The 20,027-nt window shown below is 41.4% G+C and overlaps 1 protein-coding gene across 1 annotated transcript in view; it reads left to right on the top strand.

The window, feature by feature from the left end:
- GRPR (gastrin releasing peptide receptor) overlaps positions 1–18,321 on the top strand; it is a 30,375-nt gene extending 12,054 nt beyond the window's left edge. Inside the window, exons 2-3 of the mRNA XM_046673136.1 lie at positions 15,717–16,068; positions 17,928–18,321. Of these exons, the coding sequence (XP_046529092.1) occupies positions 15,717–16,068; positions 17,928–18,317 (742 nt within the window). The 3' untranslated portion in view covers positions 18,318–18,321. The remainder of the gene's footprint in view (positions 1–15,716; positions 16,069–17,927) is intronic.
- The last annotated feature ends 1,706 nt before the right edge of the window (positions 18,322–20,027 follow it).

The following is a 20,027-nucleotide window of genomic DNA, read 5'->3' as shown; positions in this document are numbered from 1 at the left end:
TAAAAACAAAATTACAGGAGTTTCTCCATGAGAACATATGAGAGATGCTTATTTCTCTTTAAATAAATGATGACCAAAACAGAATTTTAAGAATTTCATTATTATCTTTTCTTTTCCCCTTCCACTTTAAAGGATTGGAAACATCAGAGAAGAGCAGAAAAATCAGAATTTGGCATCTTTTCTTTCCTAGATTGTCAACAGAGGTAAAATTGAAGGTTAAAATGATGGCTTAAGGAATACATGTACTACAGGATGAAGATAAGTGTAGTAAATATTTAGCTTTAAGCATTCTTTATTTATGCTTTAAAAGGTCCTGTGAATCTGAAGTGCTCTAGTCAAACGAAACGGACTGGGAGATCCAGGAACCTGCTTCTTGTCTTGGTTCTCAGCTAACGAGCTGTGGCACCAGTTTCTGTTTCAAATTAAGGAAATGGGGCTTGATGACTTCGAAGTTTTATACTCCATAGTTACATATAAAGCAGGTTTGTAATTAAACATGTACCCATATGTCTGTACCACGATGACAGCTCTTCATATGCTGACCTAGCATCTTCTATTCTAAGAGGGCTTCACAAACGGGAAGATACGTATGTATTATTCGATTGTTCTTTAAAGGTTTTACCTTTATATTTTTCTTCCCCAACCAGATTTTATATTTCGCTTCCCCAACCAGATTTTAAATCCTTAGTGGCCAGGGACTTCTATATCCATAATGCCAAGCAGAGCCTGAGATACTAAATTAGTGCTTAAATGTGCTGATAAATTGACTATGCATCCTGACCAATGAGTGTTGAATACTGGAGGACCAGCGGCAGAGGTCAGTGGCCTATTGTCTTCATTACCGCAAATTAGTAAGCCTAACTGGCAGCACTGAGTGAAATGGAAGACGAGCTTTCCTCCATTTAAAGAAGGACCCAGCAGCTTTGGTGTGGACAGGCAGGGAACAACAGGAACATTAGCCGTGTTCACACATTTAGTGCACATAGGCTAGGGACTGGTAAACTTTTTCTGTAAAGGGCCATATAGTAAATATTTTCAGCTTTGTGGGCCCAAAGGTTTCTGTTGCAACCACTCAGCTCTGCCGTTATAGCCTGAAAGCAGCCATAGACATTATGTCAGCAAATGCGTGTGGCTGTGTTCCAGTAAAACCTTATTTATGGACACTGAAACTTGAATTTCGTATAATTTCCACATGTCATGAAATACTATTCTTCTTTTGATTTTTTCCCCAACCATTTAAAATGTAAAAACCATTCTTAGCTCACGGGCCATATGAAAAGAGGCAGAAGGCCAGGTTTGGCTAGTGGGCCTTAGTTTGCTGTCCCTGATATGGATGTGTGTGCACACTTGCTGAGGTGGTCATTTAGCAGTGTCCTATCTAAATGGAGTGGGACCTAGGGGAATCCATGAGCCCTGTCCATTTGGCCAGGACAGACTTCCGAAGGGATATAATAAATACAAATCCTACAGCTGTGTGATGCTTTAGGCTACAAGGCACTGTCATGTCATGCACATTAGCTTTTGGATCATCAAAAAATTGAGAGTCGATCTAATGTCTTTAAGCCATGTGTCTTTTCCAGTATGCTCTGGGTCCTCTGTGATACTAACAGTTGTTTAAATGAAGAAAATGAGAGAGTTTTAAACCAAGGCTTAGCCAGATTCCAGCTCCCTTGGGTGGTGAGCATGGGGGCAGAGCCCCCACGTAAAGGTGTAAAAATGTAAACAGACACTGGGCTTCTCACTGCCTCCTTCTAATGTTCACCCTCGTGCATGGTGCTGTCTCCTCTAAGGTCTTTTCATCGTAGGTTGACGGAAGGAAGTCACCTTAAAATTCTTGAAAAGGGCAATTGTGCTCAGGGAGAATCATCTCCTCAGGACCCCCAGGGATTCTTCTGGGCTTGAAATGGTTAGAGAAATAGGAAGTGTTTGGGCCACAGGAGATGTCTTGGGAAAAGGCTAACAAGATGGTGTCCAGAGTGGTTTGGGAGAAGTGGGCTTGAGAGGAGTACTTGGCTAGGAGCGTGGCAGGGGAGGAATGGGTTATCTTGAGCATCTGGAACCCATTTCCTTATCTGAAAGTAAGGCATTACAGGCCAGACAGATTGGGTGCACAGTTGTAAATTTTTAGTTTTGATTATGTATTTGTTCAATAGATAAAATAGGCATAAAATGGACAAGACGCAGACCTAATTCTTAATGAACTCATAGCCCTGTGACCCAGGTTGCATGAGTCTTTTTAATTTCCAGGATAGAATGAGAGAAAATGTCACTGAGTGTCCAGGGTTTATACTTCTTTTGACCTCTTTTGTACCTAGTACAGAGCCATGCAAAAGTAGATGTTTAAGACCTGCTTTTGATTGTTAGATGTGCTAGTTTCGGTGGAGTGGGGGTGCTTTGCTTGTTTTAGGCGTGATGCGTTGCCCTGGAGCTAATCCTAGGAAGGATCTGTGAGAGCAAGGACGTTGCCCTCTAGTGACCACCTGTGCTCCTTGGAGCCAAATAGACATGGTGCCCATAGGGGCTAGCTGGCATCTGCAGAGTGCCACCTGCTGGCTAGAATGGTCACGAGCCTCTGTGTGAGACGCAAATACTTAGGCTACGGGATGATTTTTTTCTTCTTGTTTTATTTTTAGAATTCTCTACCGTCTATAAATCTTACAACGAGCTATTGGCACTTCTATATGAAATTTTCTTTAACTGGAAAAAGTCATTCAAATGAACTAACAGCCTCTAGACCACCTTCTTTGATGATGTCTTTGCTGACTCAGAGCAAACTTTTTCAACTGGTCCTTACGATATCCCCAGAGTTGCATGGTGACAAACTTACAAACTCTTCTTCCCTCCTTTCCTCTTTCTTTTTTTTTTTTTTTTTTTTTTTGGTCTTTCTTTCTTTCTTAATTTTATTGTGATAAAATATACATAACATAAAGTTTACCATTTTAACCATTTTTAAATGTACGGTTCAGTAACACTAAGTACATCCACATTGTTGTGCAACCATCACCACCATCCCTCTCCGGAATTTTTTCCTCTTCCCAAACTGAAAAAAGTCCAGACCCATTAAACAATAACGCTGTTCTTTCTTTCTTTCATTTTTTTTTTTCTGTCTTTCTTTTATTTATTAATTTTTCAAGGTTGCATTTAGCAGAGACCTATTCATCCCCTATTCATAATGGAGATAAATTCAAAGGCATTGAGTGTGAAAAGATGTCTGAGTTGGACCCTGGTTCTTTTAATTGTCAACTGTGTGACTTCGGGCAAGTCACTCTGCAGGCCTCAGTTTTCTGATCTGTAAAAAGGGGATGAGGGTCTCTACTTTTAATATACGATAAGACTGTTGTAATTTTTGTAATGATGAAATGAAATAGTGTATCGGCTTCTTTATAAAATGCTAGAATTCCTAGTCAAAAGCGTGAGTGTACCATTAGCATGGTTGTTATTTCTGATGATAAAGGAGTGGGGAGGGTGTTGACAAAATCTCAACCAGTTGATGTTTTCTAGTGGACAGTCATTCCTTTTCAGGAAATGCAATAACAACCCTCTTATTTAAATGAGGCTTCCTGGTTTTGAAAGTGTTTTTGAAACACTTCATTTAGGTCCTCCTCATAGCAAGTAAGGTCGATAGCGTTAGTTCCATTTCACAAATGAAGAAAACGGAGGCATTAAAGTCACGTGGTTTAAGGTCTCGACTCGGGAACCAGAAGGCCTCTGTTCAAACCCTAACTCTGCCACTTCCTAGCTGTGTGACCTTGGGCAAGTTATTTAACTTCTCTGTGCCTCAGTTTCTTCATCTATAAGAAGAGGATGACAACAGTAGTATCCACTTCCTAGGGGATTCAAGAAGTTACTTCCTGAAAAGTGTTGAGAGCTGTATCAGGCATATAGTTAGTGCTATGTAAGTTTTTGTTAAATAAAAAAATGAATAAAAAGCAACTGACAGCATACTTATGCAAAAATAGCTAGTTATGGAAGTGGGAATAGAATGCAAGGCTCCCAGTCTCCGTTCAGTCCCTCTCTCTCCCTGTCATGGTCTCCTTTACCACACAGCAGTACCTCCCTGACACTGCCACGATCAACCTTCTGGGCCCGGGGACCCAATCAGCTACAAAGTTCGGTCACCATTTCACCATGTATAAAGCCTCTCACAAAAGCTTAATTTAAATAGATTGCTGTTAAATTTTTATAATTAGACACAATGACTCATATGCTGTGATGGTATTTTTGAGCTTTAATAATTCTTATTTTGAAAAGAAAAAGTATTTTATTGAGATAATTTAGAAATTCTCTTTTTATCCCCAATAATTTGAAATATATTTAAAATTGTCTCTGATATTTCATTTTCTATGTATATGTTTGATAAGCTGGTGGGAGAGGACTTTACATAGTGAGTGCTGTTGGTGGCCTGCTGATATCCCTCGTGGACCCTGGAGGTGACTTACAGACCTGGGCTTCCTGTGTTTCTCTGATGGATGGTGACATCTGACCGTGGAAGGTTTGGAGCAAGCCGGGGTGCCCCAGAATTAACACCTCAGGACAGTTTTCAGCCAAAGAGGGAGTGGAGTTGGTAGGAAACATCTCACCGTCCTCACCCCTTGGTGGCACAGTTCTGGAACGTACTCATTACCGTCTCTGGGGGTCCCCAGCAGGCCTGTGCTCCAGTTACCTTTATTGGCTTCCATCCCCTCCCTCTCCCACCTCCCCACTCCCTCCCTGTGCTTCCTAGTGTAAGGGAGGAAGACATTTCCTCTACCCTCTCTGGGTTCTTCTGGCCGGAGAACAAATTAAATTCACATGAAACAGAATAGCAGGAGAAAATTAAACAAAGCTTTATAACATGTATACATGGGAGTGGCTCAGGCAAGCTGAGTAACTCGCCAAAATGGCTGAAGCTCCCACCTTAAATATCATATCCAGCTAAAGGCAAAGGAGGATGTTGGAGGTGGGGTGTGTCAGTTACAGGAGGTTACCAGAAACAGGAATAAGATTATTATGCAGATTTAAGTCCTTGCCTTTGGCATTGATTAAGAGTTTCTAGAGAGAAGGTCATCCCCTGTCTTCTTCCTGGTACAGAGAGGGAGGCACCTTTACAGATAGAGATTTCCCTTACAAACGTAAATGTTTGCCAACAAAGGGCAAGCAAACTCCACTCCTCAGAGTTGCTTTTATTAAAAGTAACCAGCCCCCAAAAAATCCTCATGCCAAAGAGACATATCTTGGGGTGGCCAATTCTAGGCCCCCACACTAGGATCCCCTCCCAAATAAACTACTTGTGCTTAAATCCTTGTCTCAGGGTCTGTTTGGGGGTGAATGACAATTTATGAAGACAATTTATGATCCAGAGTCTATTCTACCTTCCCCCTAGAGCAGGGGTGATTTTTCTGTCTTTGTGATTTTGTCCCCATTCTCTGTGTATCTTCCATGCTACACAGTAGAGTAAATGCAGACTGTGTCTAACTACAATTTGCGAATGGGATTTATAAACATTCTTCAAACTTTTTGGCTCATAAATTGCTGGAAAAGTCTAACAAGTTATAAATATATGTTCTTCCCACCATAACATTTTTGAGGAATGGCCTACGAATAACTCGTGCCAGGATGTTTGCACACCTACTGAAATGTAACTGGGTTACTGCTTTCCTTTGTCATTTTAAACATCCCCACTGGCAACTGTAATACTTCATCCTGCTTAGACCCCTCCTGCTAGGCTGGGCTCCCTCACAGGATTAGCACTGAGTTTTGGAATTAGATCATCCCTCTGAAACCCATTTCGGGCCCAAGGGTCAAGAGTTGCCCAGGTCCTTCTGCCAAAGCACCATAAGATGTCCAACAATTGCTTGCCTCTCTCTTCTCATTTTAAGCCCGAGCTTCTACATCCCTCTTATCCCAGAACAAGTACCTGCACTTCTGAAATCTTCCCCACATCAGTGGCTCTTTCTCTAGCCTCGTTTCAGCCTCTGGTTTTGAATACTTCCGTGATGCCATTTTTTGCCTCGGCTCCAACATCTCACTCAGATGGCCTCTTCAGGCCCCAAGGCCTCTGAATAAATGAAAGAGCCCAGACCTCATTCTAGGCCTCAAGCCACAGGGAACTTGAGGGTATATATATAGGGGTGAAAGAGGCAAGAGACTTGGTATAAAAGACTCAAAGATGAACAGGAATTTTGTGTCTGCCCAGAAACACACTGCTTTCACCATGGCTGGAGCAGATAGGGAACAGACATTCGGATAATTTCTTTGGTTTTCTTCTTTAATTCCAATACCAGTGAAGGGGAGCAGAATTTGCTACCCCAAAATGTGTCTCTTTGGCATAAGGATTATTTTAGGCTAATTATTTTTAAGAAAGAGCAGATACAAGAAAAGCTCTGAAAACTGAGTAGTAGAAGTTGCCCTTTTGTAAGAGACATTTACATTTATAAGGGGAATCTCCGTTTGTAAGGGTGTCTCCCTCTCTGTACCAGGAAGAGTAGAATGACTCTAAATCTCCCGAAACTCTTATCAATGGAGAAGGCAGGACTTAAATCTGCATAACAGCCTTACCCTTGTTTACTGAGTTTTTCCTGGTTACCTCCCATTACTGCCTCCCCAAACCTCCAACATCTTATTTTATCTTTAGCTGGGAATGGTGTAACTCTAGGACCAGTTCAACTGCCTCCATCTTATCAACAGAGTAATTAAGAGTGTTTTTTCAGGAACTGAGACCCCTTGTCCAGTTCAGGCCAGTTGAGACCACCTGCCCTTCAATTGGGCCTGCACAAATGCCCAATAGGATAAGCGACCCTTTTGACATGAAAGGGCTGAAAACTGCACCCTCAGATCATGCTGACACCACCATTTTGTGAACATGCATCCTATGAAGAGCCATGAAGCTTGACTACACTTGCACAGATCATCAGTTCCCTCACTTCTCACCTCCAGTCATCTGGCTCCACACTTCAGACCACCCTGCCCTTCATCCCGTAAATTTTTCCCCAAGCCCTGGATCAGGAGACAGATCTGAAAGCTGATGCCTCCTCTTTCCTTGCAGATAGATCTAGTAATAAATCTGATTTTTTTTACCCAAAAGCTGATGCTGTAATAATCGGCTTTTTTTTGAGCATCAGGTAGGAGAACCCTATTTGTGTGGTAACAATGTTATTTAAGGTGATAGTTTGGGCCATTTTGGGCAGCCACTCAGTTTTCCTGGGTCTCTCCCATATATATAGGAGGTATACATGTTATTAAACTGTTTGTTTTGCTCCTGTTCATCTGTCTTATTACAGGGAGATCTCAGCCAGGAACCTAGAAGGGTAGAGGGGAAATGATTTTTCCTTCCCTATACCAGAAAGCCCAGGTTGCCTGGTCAACCACAAGACCATCATGATAGGAAGCAGTAGGACCTGGTGGTAGGCTTCCGGGACAGCCTGCATGAGCTCAAATCCTGTCTCCAGTGCTTGGCACTGATGGCCTTAGAAAAGTTACTTTGCCTCAGTTTCCTTATCTGTAGAAGAGCAATCATAGTAGGACCTGCCACATAGAATTGTTTTGTGGATCAAAGGTGATAATGTAAACAAAGCTCACAGCATAGTTGTCTGATCCATGGTAAGTTTTCAGTAAGTTTTAACTGTTATTATTGTGGTGGTGGTGGTGGTGAACAGAATCAATCTAATTGAAACCCAGATGCGGAATGGTCTTATTCCCCTGCAATCTGTTACAAGAAAGGAATTCCCACAGGGTAGTTGCAAAGTTAGCCTTTGAAGAAAGTAAATATGTAGAAATCTGGCTGCCTACAGTCTTTGCCCCCCATATGTCTCCTCCACCTGCTGGAGGAATGAACAAAAATTCCCTTATTGGGAAATAGAGCCTTCCTTCCATAATCCGAGGCAGGACTTTAAATTCAGGAAGGTGATCACATTTTCTGGAAAGTGTCTTCTGGGACAATGGACTCCAAAGTGGGGTTCACACTCTCCAGGAGAGGTGCAACGTGATGCAGCTCCCTAACAAGTAAGGGAGGAAAGTATCAAAACTTCTATTTATATTTAAAAATCAGGATGAATTAAACATTAGTGGTATGTAGTATCCAAATCGAGGCTCACCGTCACTGAGTCCGTGTCAGAGATCCCTTGTCCTGGGCAGCTCAAGCAGCAGGAGAGGGGTCTCCCCACCTAGAAGGCTCAGTGACGGCACCTTACTCTTCCCTGCCCTTTCAGTTTATGGCGAGGCACTGCAGACTGACGTGTGTTTGTGCCTGATCTCGTTCTAATTAAACTAACCTCCCCAAACGGACAGGTGGCTTAAAAATATTCCTGCCAAAACAAAACCTCAGAGTGTAGATGATACTAAAATTGCAAGCCCAAGAGAACAATGTGAATACAACAAAGAAGACACTTCCCTTGTTCCTGGTGTAGGCACTAATCAGATACGACACATTCAATCACATTATAATTCTAAGTTTTTCATAATAAAGTCTTTCTGATGACAAAAGGGTTTACTGTTAATAAAATGTATGACACATTATTTAAAAATTATTTTACTGTTATTTATCTTTTTAAAATTATATATTTTAGTGTATGTTTTTTCCCCAACCTGTTTATGAACTCCTGTATAATACCCACCCACAGTTGACAATAACATTTCCTAGATTTTGTTCTCACTCTCTTTTTAGCATGTTTGTATAAATATTTGTATATATGCTTGTTTGTTGTTGTTTTTTTATTTTGCCAAACTCTGAAAAGTAAGGGGCAAATATCCTGACCTTTCACTCCTAAGTATTTCAGTGTGTATTTCCTAAGAAAAAGAACACTCTTCTATGTAACCCCAATGCCATTATCACACCTAATGAAGTTAACAATAGTTCCTTAATACCATCTAATATATAATCCATAATCAAATTTCCTCCATCGTCCCCCAAATGTATTTTATAGCTTTTTAAAAAATCTAGGATCAAATCAAGGTTTATGCATTACATTTGGTTGTTATATCTTTTTTTCTAGTTTTATTGAGACATAATTGCAATATAACATTGTATAAGTTTAAGGTATATAACGTAATGATTCGATATATGTATTTATTGCAAAAAAGATGACGTGTTATATCTCTTTAATTTCCTTTAAGGTAGAATAGTAGCTCGCCTACATTGTTCTAAAAAAATGAAGTTGACTTTTTCGATGAGTCTAAGCCGGTGATCTTATAGAATGTGTCAGAATTGGATTTATCTGATTGTTTCCTCATAGTTAGATTCAGGTTAAAAATTTTTGGCAAGAATACTGCATAGCAATGTTGTGTTCTTCCCACTGCATTGCACCGGCAGGCATATGATCTCAGGTTGTCCCACCATTTGTGTTGCTAAGTTTGATCAGGGCCACATTATGAATTTCATGGGCCCTTGGCACTTTTGCTTTCAGGGGACCCTCTCTCCATAAAAAATATTAAGAATTATATTTTATAATTGTATTAAGACAAATATAATCCAAGATGGATTATATTCCTTTTTTTCTTCTGATTTTAAAAGAAATTAAAACATTTTCCTGAGCTCCTAAAAGAATCATGGGCCACAGACCTTGTGCCCACTCTGCCTACTGGAGAAGGTGGCCCTGGGTTTGACCAGGTGATTAAAGATGTGACCTCTGGATCTCACCATCATTAAGGTACATTTTCCCCCTTTGCAGTTAAATAGTAATCTGTGGGGAGACTCTTTGAGACTATGTGAATATCCTGTTTCTGTAAAACCTCTCCCTCAATGGTGTTATCAGTTTTGTCTGAATCAGTTATTACATTGAAAGTTGCAGGAATTGTCTCCTGTGCAGGGATGAGAATACTGAGGTGCAAAGAGTTCATGATTTGTCCAAGACCATAAAGCTGGTTGGTAGAATCACCATTAGGAACCAGATCTCTCTGCTCCCAAGTCCACATTAGAGCCCAGAGGAAACTGGATTATATTAAGAAGGGGTGAAAAAGAGCGTGGAAGTTATTTGGCCTGGAGAGGACAGAAAAGAATGACTGTAATCTGTTACACACTTAAAGATAATGGGTGAATGGGCACCAAGGAGAGGCAAGTTCCCCATTTGCAGAGTAACGGCTCAAAGGGAGATAAGATTCCATTGTTCTGGATTATGGTCATTTTATAAGCCAGCTAATAATTGCACCACATTTCTTCAGAAAAATTCTTGGTTTAGTCTCCGGAGAAAATAAAGCCAATGTTTAATAGTCTTGTCAATTCTTATTAGGTATCAGGATTCTAATTTAAATGCTGACAATGTGTCAGTTACTCTAGAGACCATTTAGTTCACTGAGTTTTCCCTTCACCTCCATCCTCTCCACGTAGTGTGCATTAGGATTGTGATAGAGGTTCACAAAGATTGTTGTTCAGCGATTCCTACAGACTTCAGTAGGTAATTATGGACAAATAAGGGCTGAAATGCTGGATCTTTAAAAATAAACAAACTGCCCATATTTGAGTAAAAGACATAACTTCTGTGGGCAAAAGTTTCCAACTCTGGGTGTGAGAGCCAGCTACTTCTCTTGCTAAGAATCTCTTTGACACATTAATCTTACAGAGAACGTTTTTTGACCTTTCCAATGTTTGCATAAGAAAAACGAAGCACAGATGTTTTCAGAAGTGGGAACCAATTGTCTTGAACCCCATATCATCAGGAGTGAATTTGTCAGTCTATGAAGAAATGATTCTTACTAAGTGTGTAAGAGTGAATCTGCTTTTTCTCATTTGTGAGAAATTGGAAATAAGAGACACATCGGCAAGTCACATATTATTAATCAATTAATTAGCAAGTATTTGCTGAGCCTCTACTTTGAAATAAGTGGTATGCAGAACAGGGACCTGGAGCATTTTTAGTGATACAGAAAGAGGAGAAGAGAACATATAATCTCCTGACCTAAGGAAACTTATGAGAAAGTCAGGTAAAAAGACACACCCATGGAAAACTAGCAAACAATTCAAAAGAGTGGAAAGTAAGCATGAAATGGGAAGAGTTAATAATCCTGTCATAAAATTAGACAGTTTAGGAGGAAGAACGGGAATTATCAAGGCCTAGATTCGTCAGCAAAAGCTTCATGAAGATGGTACTTAAAAGCTGGAATTTGGAAGGATAGGATTCAGATGAATGGGGACTCTGGGAATGGGCATGAAGAAAGGAGAGGTAGGAAGGTGATGGAGAATTTAGAAAGAGGACATAGACTAGTCTATCTCTTAAGTACAATCGAAAGTTGACAGCTTATTCTTTCAGAGGGCAGCAAATGGGGGATGATCTATATGAAATGATCCTGGAAATAAATGTGATAATAACTTTAAATGACCATCATGTCTAATTGTTCTAGATACGGCTCTTTTGTTGACAAAGAACAGAAGCCACTCACACTAACTCAAGGGAAAAGGGAACAGGAAAATCGTAAGATTGTAGCAGGAGATCTCTTGTACATTCAAAAGTAGTTCATGGGCCAGGAACCAAGGGCCCTTTGTATGACTTGGGGTCACATCATCCTAGCTTCTTCTTTTATGTCTGCCTCATTCTTTCTCTTAATCCACCTACTCTGTTTATTTATCTTGCACATGGTTAAAATATGGTTGCCCTGATCCCTTCTTCGACATCAAAATCTTTTATTTCCAGCATCTATCATTGACTAACTACATCCTCTCTATTTTTCAGTTTAAATGCTTAAGAGAAAGAAAGTTTCTTTAGTAGCTGGCCAGAAAGTTCATTGGCTGGTTTAGATTGAGTATCCACTCCAGCCCAAGCAGCCGTCACTCCTAAACAAGAACCACCCAGTGGTGTCTTCTCTGCACTGGGAGCTCTGGGCATAGCAGTCTACTGGAAGAAGAAATGGCTGATATGTTCCATGCTCTATAGAATCATTAGACTTCCAGGGAACATTTGGTATGTCCCATACACATTTGGAAACATCTGGTCTGTTTCTCTGCCTCTAGGAAGGATTACCCAAAACTTCCTTCTGAAAGAGCTGTGGTATCCTTAAAAGAGTTGGTCCTAAATTGAATATTGACTCCACCACCTCTGAAACTATCTGAGCTTCAATTTGTCACCTGTAGAATGGGGATAGTAGCACCTACCTGTTGGAGTTGTCTGGAACACAAATGAGATAATGTAGATGCTATTCTCTGCTTGGCACAAGGCAAGAGCTTGGTAAATGGGGTTTCTTTAATTTCTCTGATATTTTATGAACATTCCATAACAGAAAATTATTTGTAATGCATTTTTACTTATTTTTTAATTGCACAATTGATATATGAATATATTTGAATATTTTAAAGCGAATCCTAGACATTATATTTTTTCATTGGTAAATATTTAAGGGTTTTTTTTTCCAAATAAGATTGACACCTGAGCTAACATCTGTTACCAATCTTTTTTTTTTCTTCTTATTCTTCCCGAAGCCCCCCAGTACATAGTTGTATATTGTAGTTGTAGGTCCTTCTGGCTCTGCCATGTGGGTCACTGCCTCAGCATGGCCTGCTGAGTGGTACCATGTCTGCACCCAGGATCCGAACAGGTGAAACCCTGGGCCGCCAAAGTGGAGCGTGCGAACTTAACCACTTGGCCACGGGGCCAGCCCTAAGGGTGTGTTTTTAATAAATAAAGTCTTTTTATAAACACAGAACCACAATACCATTATCACACCCAATACATTAAAAATAATTCCTTTGGTATCACCAATAGTAAATCTATGTTTGATTTTTCTCAATAGTCTCAAAAATATCTTTTTATGGTTGTTTGGTTTGAATCAAAATCCAAAAGGAGTCTATACATTGCACTTGATTGATATGTCTTACACATCTCAGTCAGTCTGTAACCATCCCTCTCTGCTTTTTTTTTTTTTTTTGAAGAGGAACTGCTCCTTTTTTTAAAATTTAATTTTATTTATTTATTTTTTTGAGGAAGATTAGCCCTGAGCTAACATCTGCTGCCAGTCCTCTTCTTTTTGCTGAGGAAGACGGGCCCTGAGCTAACATCCGTGCCCATCTTCCTCTACTTTATACGTGGGACGCCTGCCACAGCAAGGCTTGCCACGTGGTGCCATGTCCACACCCGGGATCTGAACTGGCGAAACCTGGGCTGCCGAAGCAGAACGTACAAACTTAACCACTGTGCCACTGGGCCAGCCCCCCTCTCTACTTTTTTATGCCATATATTTGTTGAGGAAAAAAATGCGGTCATTATTCCTGTAGAACTTTCCAATTCAGGATTTGTATCTTCATGGCATCCTTTAGCAGGTTCTTCTTTCCCCGTATTTCCTGAAAGCTGGTACATAAATCTAGAGGGTTAATTAGATTTAGATTCAAATTATTTTTCTGGCAAAACTATAAAAGAAATGTTTTTATGCTATCTTTTATGTTTTAAAAGCTGTGAATTTGAAATAGCGACTCAGTAGTTCGCATGGCATTTTGCACTTAGGAATACAAGATTCCCAAGAGAGGAGGAGGTAAGCCATTCACTCTGGTTTCTGACTTATGCATGAGTGAATCACTTTCTCTTGGAGAGTTAATGGTACTTAGGACTGCTATCTGCCAGAAAATGCAGATGAAAGTTATAATTACCACTTTGTCGCTAATCAATTTATTAGGGATATCTTTAGTCATATACATCTTTGCCTGAAGATGTTCATGTACCTTTAATTAAAGATACCAATTCCTTGCTTACATTCTAAACTTGGAATAAAAATGTTTGAAATGACTAGTGCCTAGAGAAAGTGCCAGAAGAAAATGGAACTGCCTTTGAAATTTTTTTCTTTTTTATAATTGTTTAAAACGAACTAATACAAATTACGAATGGAAAAGCAAACGCAGGTACACTGAAGCAGGACTATAGTGTTGTCCCGGAGTGCTAGGGATGTCCAAGAAATAATAGTCCTCCCTTCCCTACCTGAGCTGGGAACAGAGAGCTAGATAAAGAAATCAGACAGACGATGATAAAAACAATTGCTCCATGTCTGATAAAGCTGTTTGGAGAATGTGACTCAGGCCCACAGCAATAATGAACTTGCAGTCACTCTGATCTTCTATATTAGATGTGCCATTCCCCTAGTCAGAAACAGTAAGACGACCAGAGGCCTCTCTGAGCCCAGTGTACATGCCAGCTTCTTTTTCCCAAACTCACCACTTCATAACTCACTCTCCCTTCTCTGGAGGGAGGAGGAAAGTGAGTGAGGAGTCAGGGTGCAGCCAAGAGTAGTAACTCAATGGAGGTTTAATCAACATGGAAACAAGTGGAAATAGGTGTTTCTCCTTCACTGAGGCCCATGATATGCAAGAATATCATAGGTCAAACCCAGGTTCAACACAGCATTCTCAGCAATGAGCACCCTCACATTTAGTTGGTCCCAAATCATATCAACTTCCACACTATAGCAGCTCATGTTCAACTGGACAAACATTTGTGGAGTGTGTGCAAGTCGCAGTGCTGGCACATGCCAAGATGGAAAAAGACACACTCTTTGCCCACCAGAGGCTCATCTTCTAGTGGGTTCTCAGACACGTGCACACAAAATAGGTGTGCAGCCCACTGTGCTAGGCATTGTGGCAGACATGGAGATGCTCCTCACAGACCTTCCTTAGGAAAAGACTCACTGTCCAGCTGTAGGGACTGTGGTTGGCTGAAGTGGACCGCTTCAGGGTCCGCTTCACCCTTCAAGCTATGGTCATGCTCTTCCTGGACGGTTCCTGCCCAGTGACTGAACCAGGTAGTAACTGAGGTCACACTTGTTTTGGTTGGCCCCAGCCAATGACTAAGCAAGGTGGTGATACAAGGGCCTGGCCATTTCCACCCAAGACAGGATTCCGCTGGGCAATCTTTGCTCCTGAGCTTCCCGTTGGGCTAGTGTAGGGTTACCAGCTGTCCCAGTTTGCTGGGACTGAGAGATTTCCCAGGATGTAGGACTTCCAGTGCTAAAAATGAGAAATTGCCAGGCAAAGTGGGATGGTTGATCACCTTGGCTGGTGTAGACCTTCTTAGGTCTGCATCAGGGTCTGACAGCTCCCTCTGCCCAGTCCTGCTTCCTTCCCTTTTTCCTTTCACAGGTATTACTCCCCAAGAAACTTTTTGTCCTGCTGACTTCATCTCAGCTTCTGCTTCCCAAAGCACTGGACCCAAGACAGGGGCACACATAGCACAGAAACTAGGAAGGACCTAAATAGTGCAAGACAAGGCTGAAAGAGGGTAGGAGGGCAGGGGAAAGATTAATTTGACAACTGCAGGGATGCTTCTGTGGATAACTTTTTCAGTGGACTATTTGTTCTGCACCCTTTGAAAAAGAGAAGAGGCCTGCCTACGTAAATACTCAATGACTTAAGATTCCCTCAAAATGGAGACTTTGCCCCAAAAAAGCCAACCTTGTCTCTGTGCCTTCTTTAAACATGCTTTCTTATTAATTTCTATGATGTAAGAAGAAAAATGAAAGCTTCAGCTTTTCTGAGAAGATTCTTAAAATCAAGAGAGAACATGGGCAGAATGTTACTGCTGGAGAAAGGGGAAGGCATCCTTCAGGGCTGGGACTAAGATAAGGAGAGCCCGGTGCTTAGAGTAGAACATTTAAGGAAGCGCTCACTGTCAGGGTCGTGTGAGTTCAGAGTCAGCACTTGCATGAACCTGAGAGGGAGCACTTCCTTAAATTTTGCACCCCAGGTGCCTCGCTTGCCTCACCCTAGTCCCAGCCCTGGCATCCATAATAATATTAGACAACTTACACAGAACGTTCTCTCTTTCCTCCCCCAGGTACAAAGCCATCGTCCGGCCAATGGATATCCAAGCCTCTCATGCCTTGATGAAGATCTGCCTGAAAGCAGCACTGATCTGGGTCATCTCCATGCTTCTGGCCATCCCAGAGGCTGTGTTTTCTGATCTACATCCCTTCCACGAGGAAAGCACCAACCAGACCTTCATTAGCTGTGCCCCGTACCCACACTCTAATGAGCTGCACCCCAAAATCCACTCCATGGCTTCCTTCCTGGTCTTCTACATCATCCCACTGTCGATCATCTCTGTCTACTACTACTTCATTGCCAAAAATCTGGTCCAGAGTGCTTACAATCTACCCATGGAAGGGAATATACACATCAAGAAGCAGGTGGGTGCTTAGGATTGATTCATTTCCTCCTTGGGGCTTTGATCCCTTGCATTTCTTTTGCACCTCACTGACGAGTATAGTATTTAGGTGGTCGCCTGATTCTGCAGTTAGAGGAGGTGGGTGATCTGAGGCCAGATGGTAAATGGAAACTCCTAGTCACAGAAGCCCAGGAATTCAGCTGTTCTTTATAATCTTCTTCTCTTATTAAAGACCTAAGCTAGGGAGGTGTTGAGAACCTGAAAGATTTGGAGTATGGGTTTCTTTTTGAGAAATATCTGGAAAAGCATTTTTGTTTAAAAAATAAAATGTTGAGGCTCATAGGGATATGACTTCTTTTTTTTTTTAAAGATTGGCACCTGTTAATCTGTTGCCAATCCTCTTTCTTTTTCTTTCTTCTTCTCCCCAAAGCCCCCCAGTACATAGTTGTATATTCTAGTTGTAGGTCCTTCTGGTTGTGCTAGGTGAGACGCCACCTCAGCATGGCTTGATGAGCAGTGATAGGTCCACACCCAGGATCCAAACTGGTGAAACCCTGGGATGCCAAAGTGGAGCACCCGAACCCAACCACTCGGCCACAGGACTGGCCTTGGGATATCACTTCTTTAAACTCTGATCATGTTGTTTGGATAGAAAGAGAGTCACCACATGGGGACAAAGCAGAGGGGGCAGGAAAATGAGTCTGGTTGAAGAATAAGACGTAGTTTGATGAAGACAGGTTCACACTGATTTGAGTTCAAATCCAGGCTTCATGACTTACTAACCCCCTCAGAGCCTCAATGCTCTTATCCATGATTTAGAGTAATAAGCCCTATGTTGTAAGGCTGTTGGAGGATTACAAGAGATAGCATATGTACCCTTAGAGTGCCCAGAAGGCAGGATGGCCTCCATATGTGTTAGATTCCCTTCCCCATCTCCCACAGTCCCCCATAATTTCATCCTTGAGGTATGAATGGTAGAAACCGGGAACTCTGTCTTTCTCCTCAGTTCTTGCTTTCTAGTCCAAAGGTGGATCATGTGGTATGTATGATGAAAAAGCAGAAAGACTTCCCAGCCATTTAAAGGTATAACTGACTCAGTTGGAGGCTTCACCTCTCAAAGTTCTTTTTTTTGCCTCAATTGTGGGAAGGGGAGTGGCAGTTCTCAGTGAAACTGTCTCCCTACTTAAAGACTTCTCCGTAGTGAATATCCATTGTACCCCAAATTCTTTAATGAGAAAGACGTTTCCCCTTGTGGTAGCAGAGGGAGTTGGGAGCAAGAGGAGATGCTCAGCCTGCTTTGTTTAAGAACTGCTTTGTCTAAGAACTTCCTGTATAGTTCAGAAATAACATGAGATAAAAAAAAAAATAATAATAGGGAGATATTTTGGTTTGGCCAATGAGGAAGAACAAATCTGGGTGTTTTTTTGAGCATCAGAGGGAATAAGAAATTATTAACTGTGGAGCCAAGAAAGACATGAAGTCATATGGCTGATAAACTTCACCAAATGCCCTCCTGAGGAAAAAGAGGGCACTTACTAGAACTTCATCGCGCAGTCCATTCAAGCATATAATCAACTTTGTTTAAAGATCTATTCTCCGTGGCACATTCTAACTGTACTCTGCTTCATGGATTTCTGCTTCCTGGCTTTTTCATTTCTGTGTTTCTGGCTCCCCTCCCCACTTTTTCTGTCTGTTTCTGTTGCTTTTTCCTCATGTGTCTGCTTCTCTCTTGTCCTCTCTCTCCTATTGAACTTTTTCCATGGCTTTGTGAGCTCATCTATTTCACTAATTCTTTTCCCCTGTCTTTATCTTTGTCTCTCTGCAATCCTCCCACACTGTCTCTCTGTCCCTCTGTCTCTCTGTGTGTGACTCTCTCCTTAGATTGAATCCCGGAAGCGCCTTGCCAAGACAGTGCTGGTGTTCGTGGGCCTCTTTGCCTTCTGCTGGCTCCCCAACCACGTCATCTACCTGTACCGCTCCTACCACTACTCCGAGGTGGACACCTCCCTGCTCCACTTCGTCACCAGTATCTGTGCCCGCCTCTTGGCCTTCACCAACTCCTGTGTGAACCCTTTTGCCCTTTACCTGCTGAGCAAGAGTTTTAGAAAACAGTTCAACACCCAGCTCCTCTGTTGCCGGCCTGGCCTAATAACCCGGTCTCATAGCACTGGCAGAAGTACCACCTGCATGACCTCCTTCAAAAGTACCAACCCCTCTGTGGCCACCTTCAGCCTCATCAACGGAAACATCTGTCATGAGGGGTACGTCTAGACTGACCCTTGACCCTGTCCCCCTAGGAACCCCTGGTTTTTCTTTATGGCTTGTAAGGAACCCTCACATATGTTGTTGTCTCTGTACCCTCCAAAGACCCTTTGGAACGCTCATGAGTGGTGTAGGTGGGTTGGGGAGAGGCCCAAATGGATCACTATTATGTCTGAAAGGCCCATCAAGGCTTAAGTTTTCCACTTCAACTTATGAATGCTTCTTCTGATGTAGAGCAAACTTTCCCTTTTTTAGAAAAGGGAACAGATAGGAAATTATTATTTTAAGCATCATGCCCTGATATACAGGTGTGGTCAATTAAGTCGTGGAAACTATAGTCATGCGTCACTTAATGGGGGTGTGTTCTGAGAAATGCGTCGTTAGGTAAGATCGTCGTTGTATGAACATCATAGAGTGTACTTACACAAACCTAGATGGTATAGCCTGCTACACACCTGGGCTATATGGTACTAACCTTATGGGAGCACCCTCATAGATGTGGTCTGTCGTTACATGGTATGCATGGCTGTACGTGAACAACTAGATTTACATAGCAGAAAAATTATACATAGAATGTCCAGTTTGTGAAAGACTTCACCTTGTCATTTCTTTAAGCAGAGGCTAGTGCTTTAAAAATATGATTTGAGTCATCTTTCAGGAATATTTATAATCACAAACCAAGGAACTTTTTTTTTACACTTGTGACATGAAAAGTCAACCCTAAGAAAGAATCTCATGCATAAGGGACAGTCGCCAAATTCATAACACTGGAAACCAGTTTAAAACAAATCCCTGAGTGTTGATTATTTTTAAAAGACATTGCTGAGGATATAGGAGAAACACTCAACACATCATTTCAAGGCGAAAACACAACCAAACATTGACACATATAAAGATCCATGCGTGGCTGTGGAGTGCTATCTCCCACTCTGAGTTCTACATATAAAGATCCATGCGTGGCTGTGGAGTGCTATCATCTCCCACTCTGAATTCTACATATAAAGATCCATGCGTGGCTGTGGAGTGCTATCTCCCACTCTGAGTTCTGACCCGATGGAGGTCCTCTCGGCTGTTATCCAGTTTTAATCATCCACGGTGCAATTCTATCATACAAGAGCAATCCTTCTGAGGGAAAACTGATCATGCTATCAATTCCTCAAACATTTGTAAGTGCATAAGGGATAGTATTTATTTTTGGTATACAAGTATTCAGCCAAATGTATTTACTTATAGTCGGCTGTCCTTGTCTGCTACATTGAAGCAGTAGTTTCATAAGAGAAAAAAGGGATCATATCTGAGTGGAAATAGAAATGTGTTTACATTTAACATATGCTTCACCTAAAGTCTGTGGGAGGAAATGAATAAAATTTCAGTAATATGTATTTTCGTCTGAATATGTATAAGAAAGTTGCAGGGGGCTTAACTCTAAGAACTGATTGAAAAACAGCTACAGATACATTGTTTCTACTTAAGAAGAGTGTTTATGAAACAGCCCTTGTGCAGAAAAATACTGGATTTAAATCTTTTTCTTTTTCTAAGTGAGTAAAATGATTTGACCCTCTTACTTTAGAAACCCTGAATCAAGTTTTTCTTGACTTGAGGACAGGCCAATTCTGACAGATTACAAACATGTTAACCCACTTTCAGATAAATCCAAATTCTGCAAATATGCCCTAATGTGTATCTCTTACTTCTTAAGACAATTTTACTTCTGGTTTT

The sequence above is a fragment of the Equus quagga genome, chromosome 10 (assembly GCF_021613505.1).
Source record: "Equus quagga isolate Etosha38 chromosome 10, UCLA_HA_Equagga_1.0, whole genome shotgun sequence".
NCBI lineage: Eukaryota > Metazoa > Chordata > Mammalia > Perissodactyla > Equidae > Equus > Equus quagga.
The sequence above is the reverse complement of the archived record's forward strand: the minus strand, read 5'-3'. Positions and strand labels throughout refer to the sequence as shown.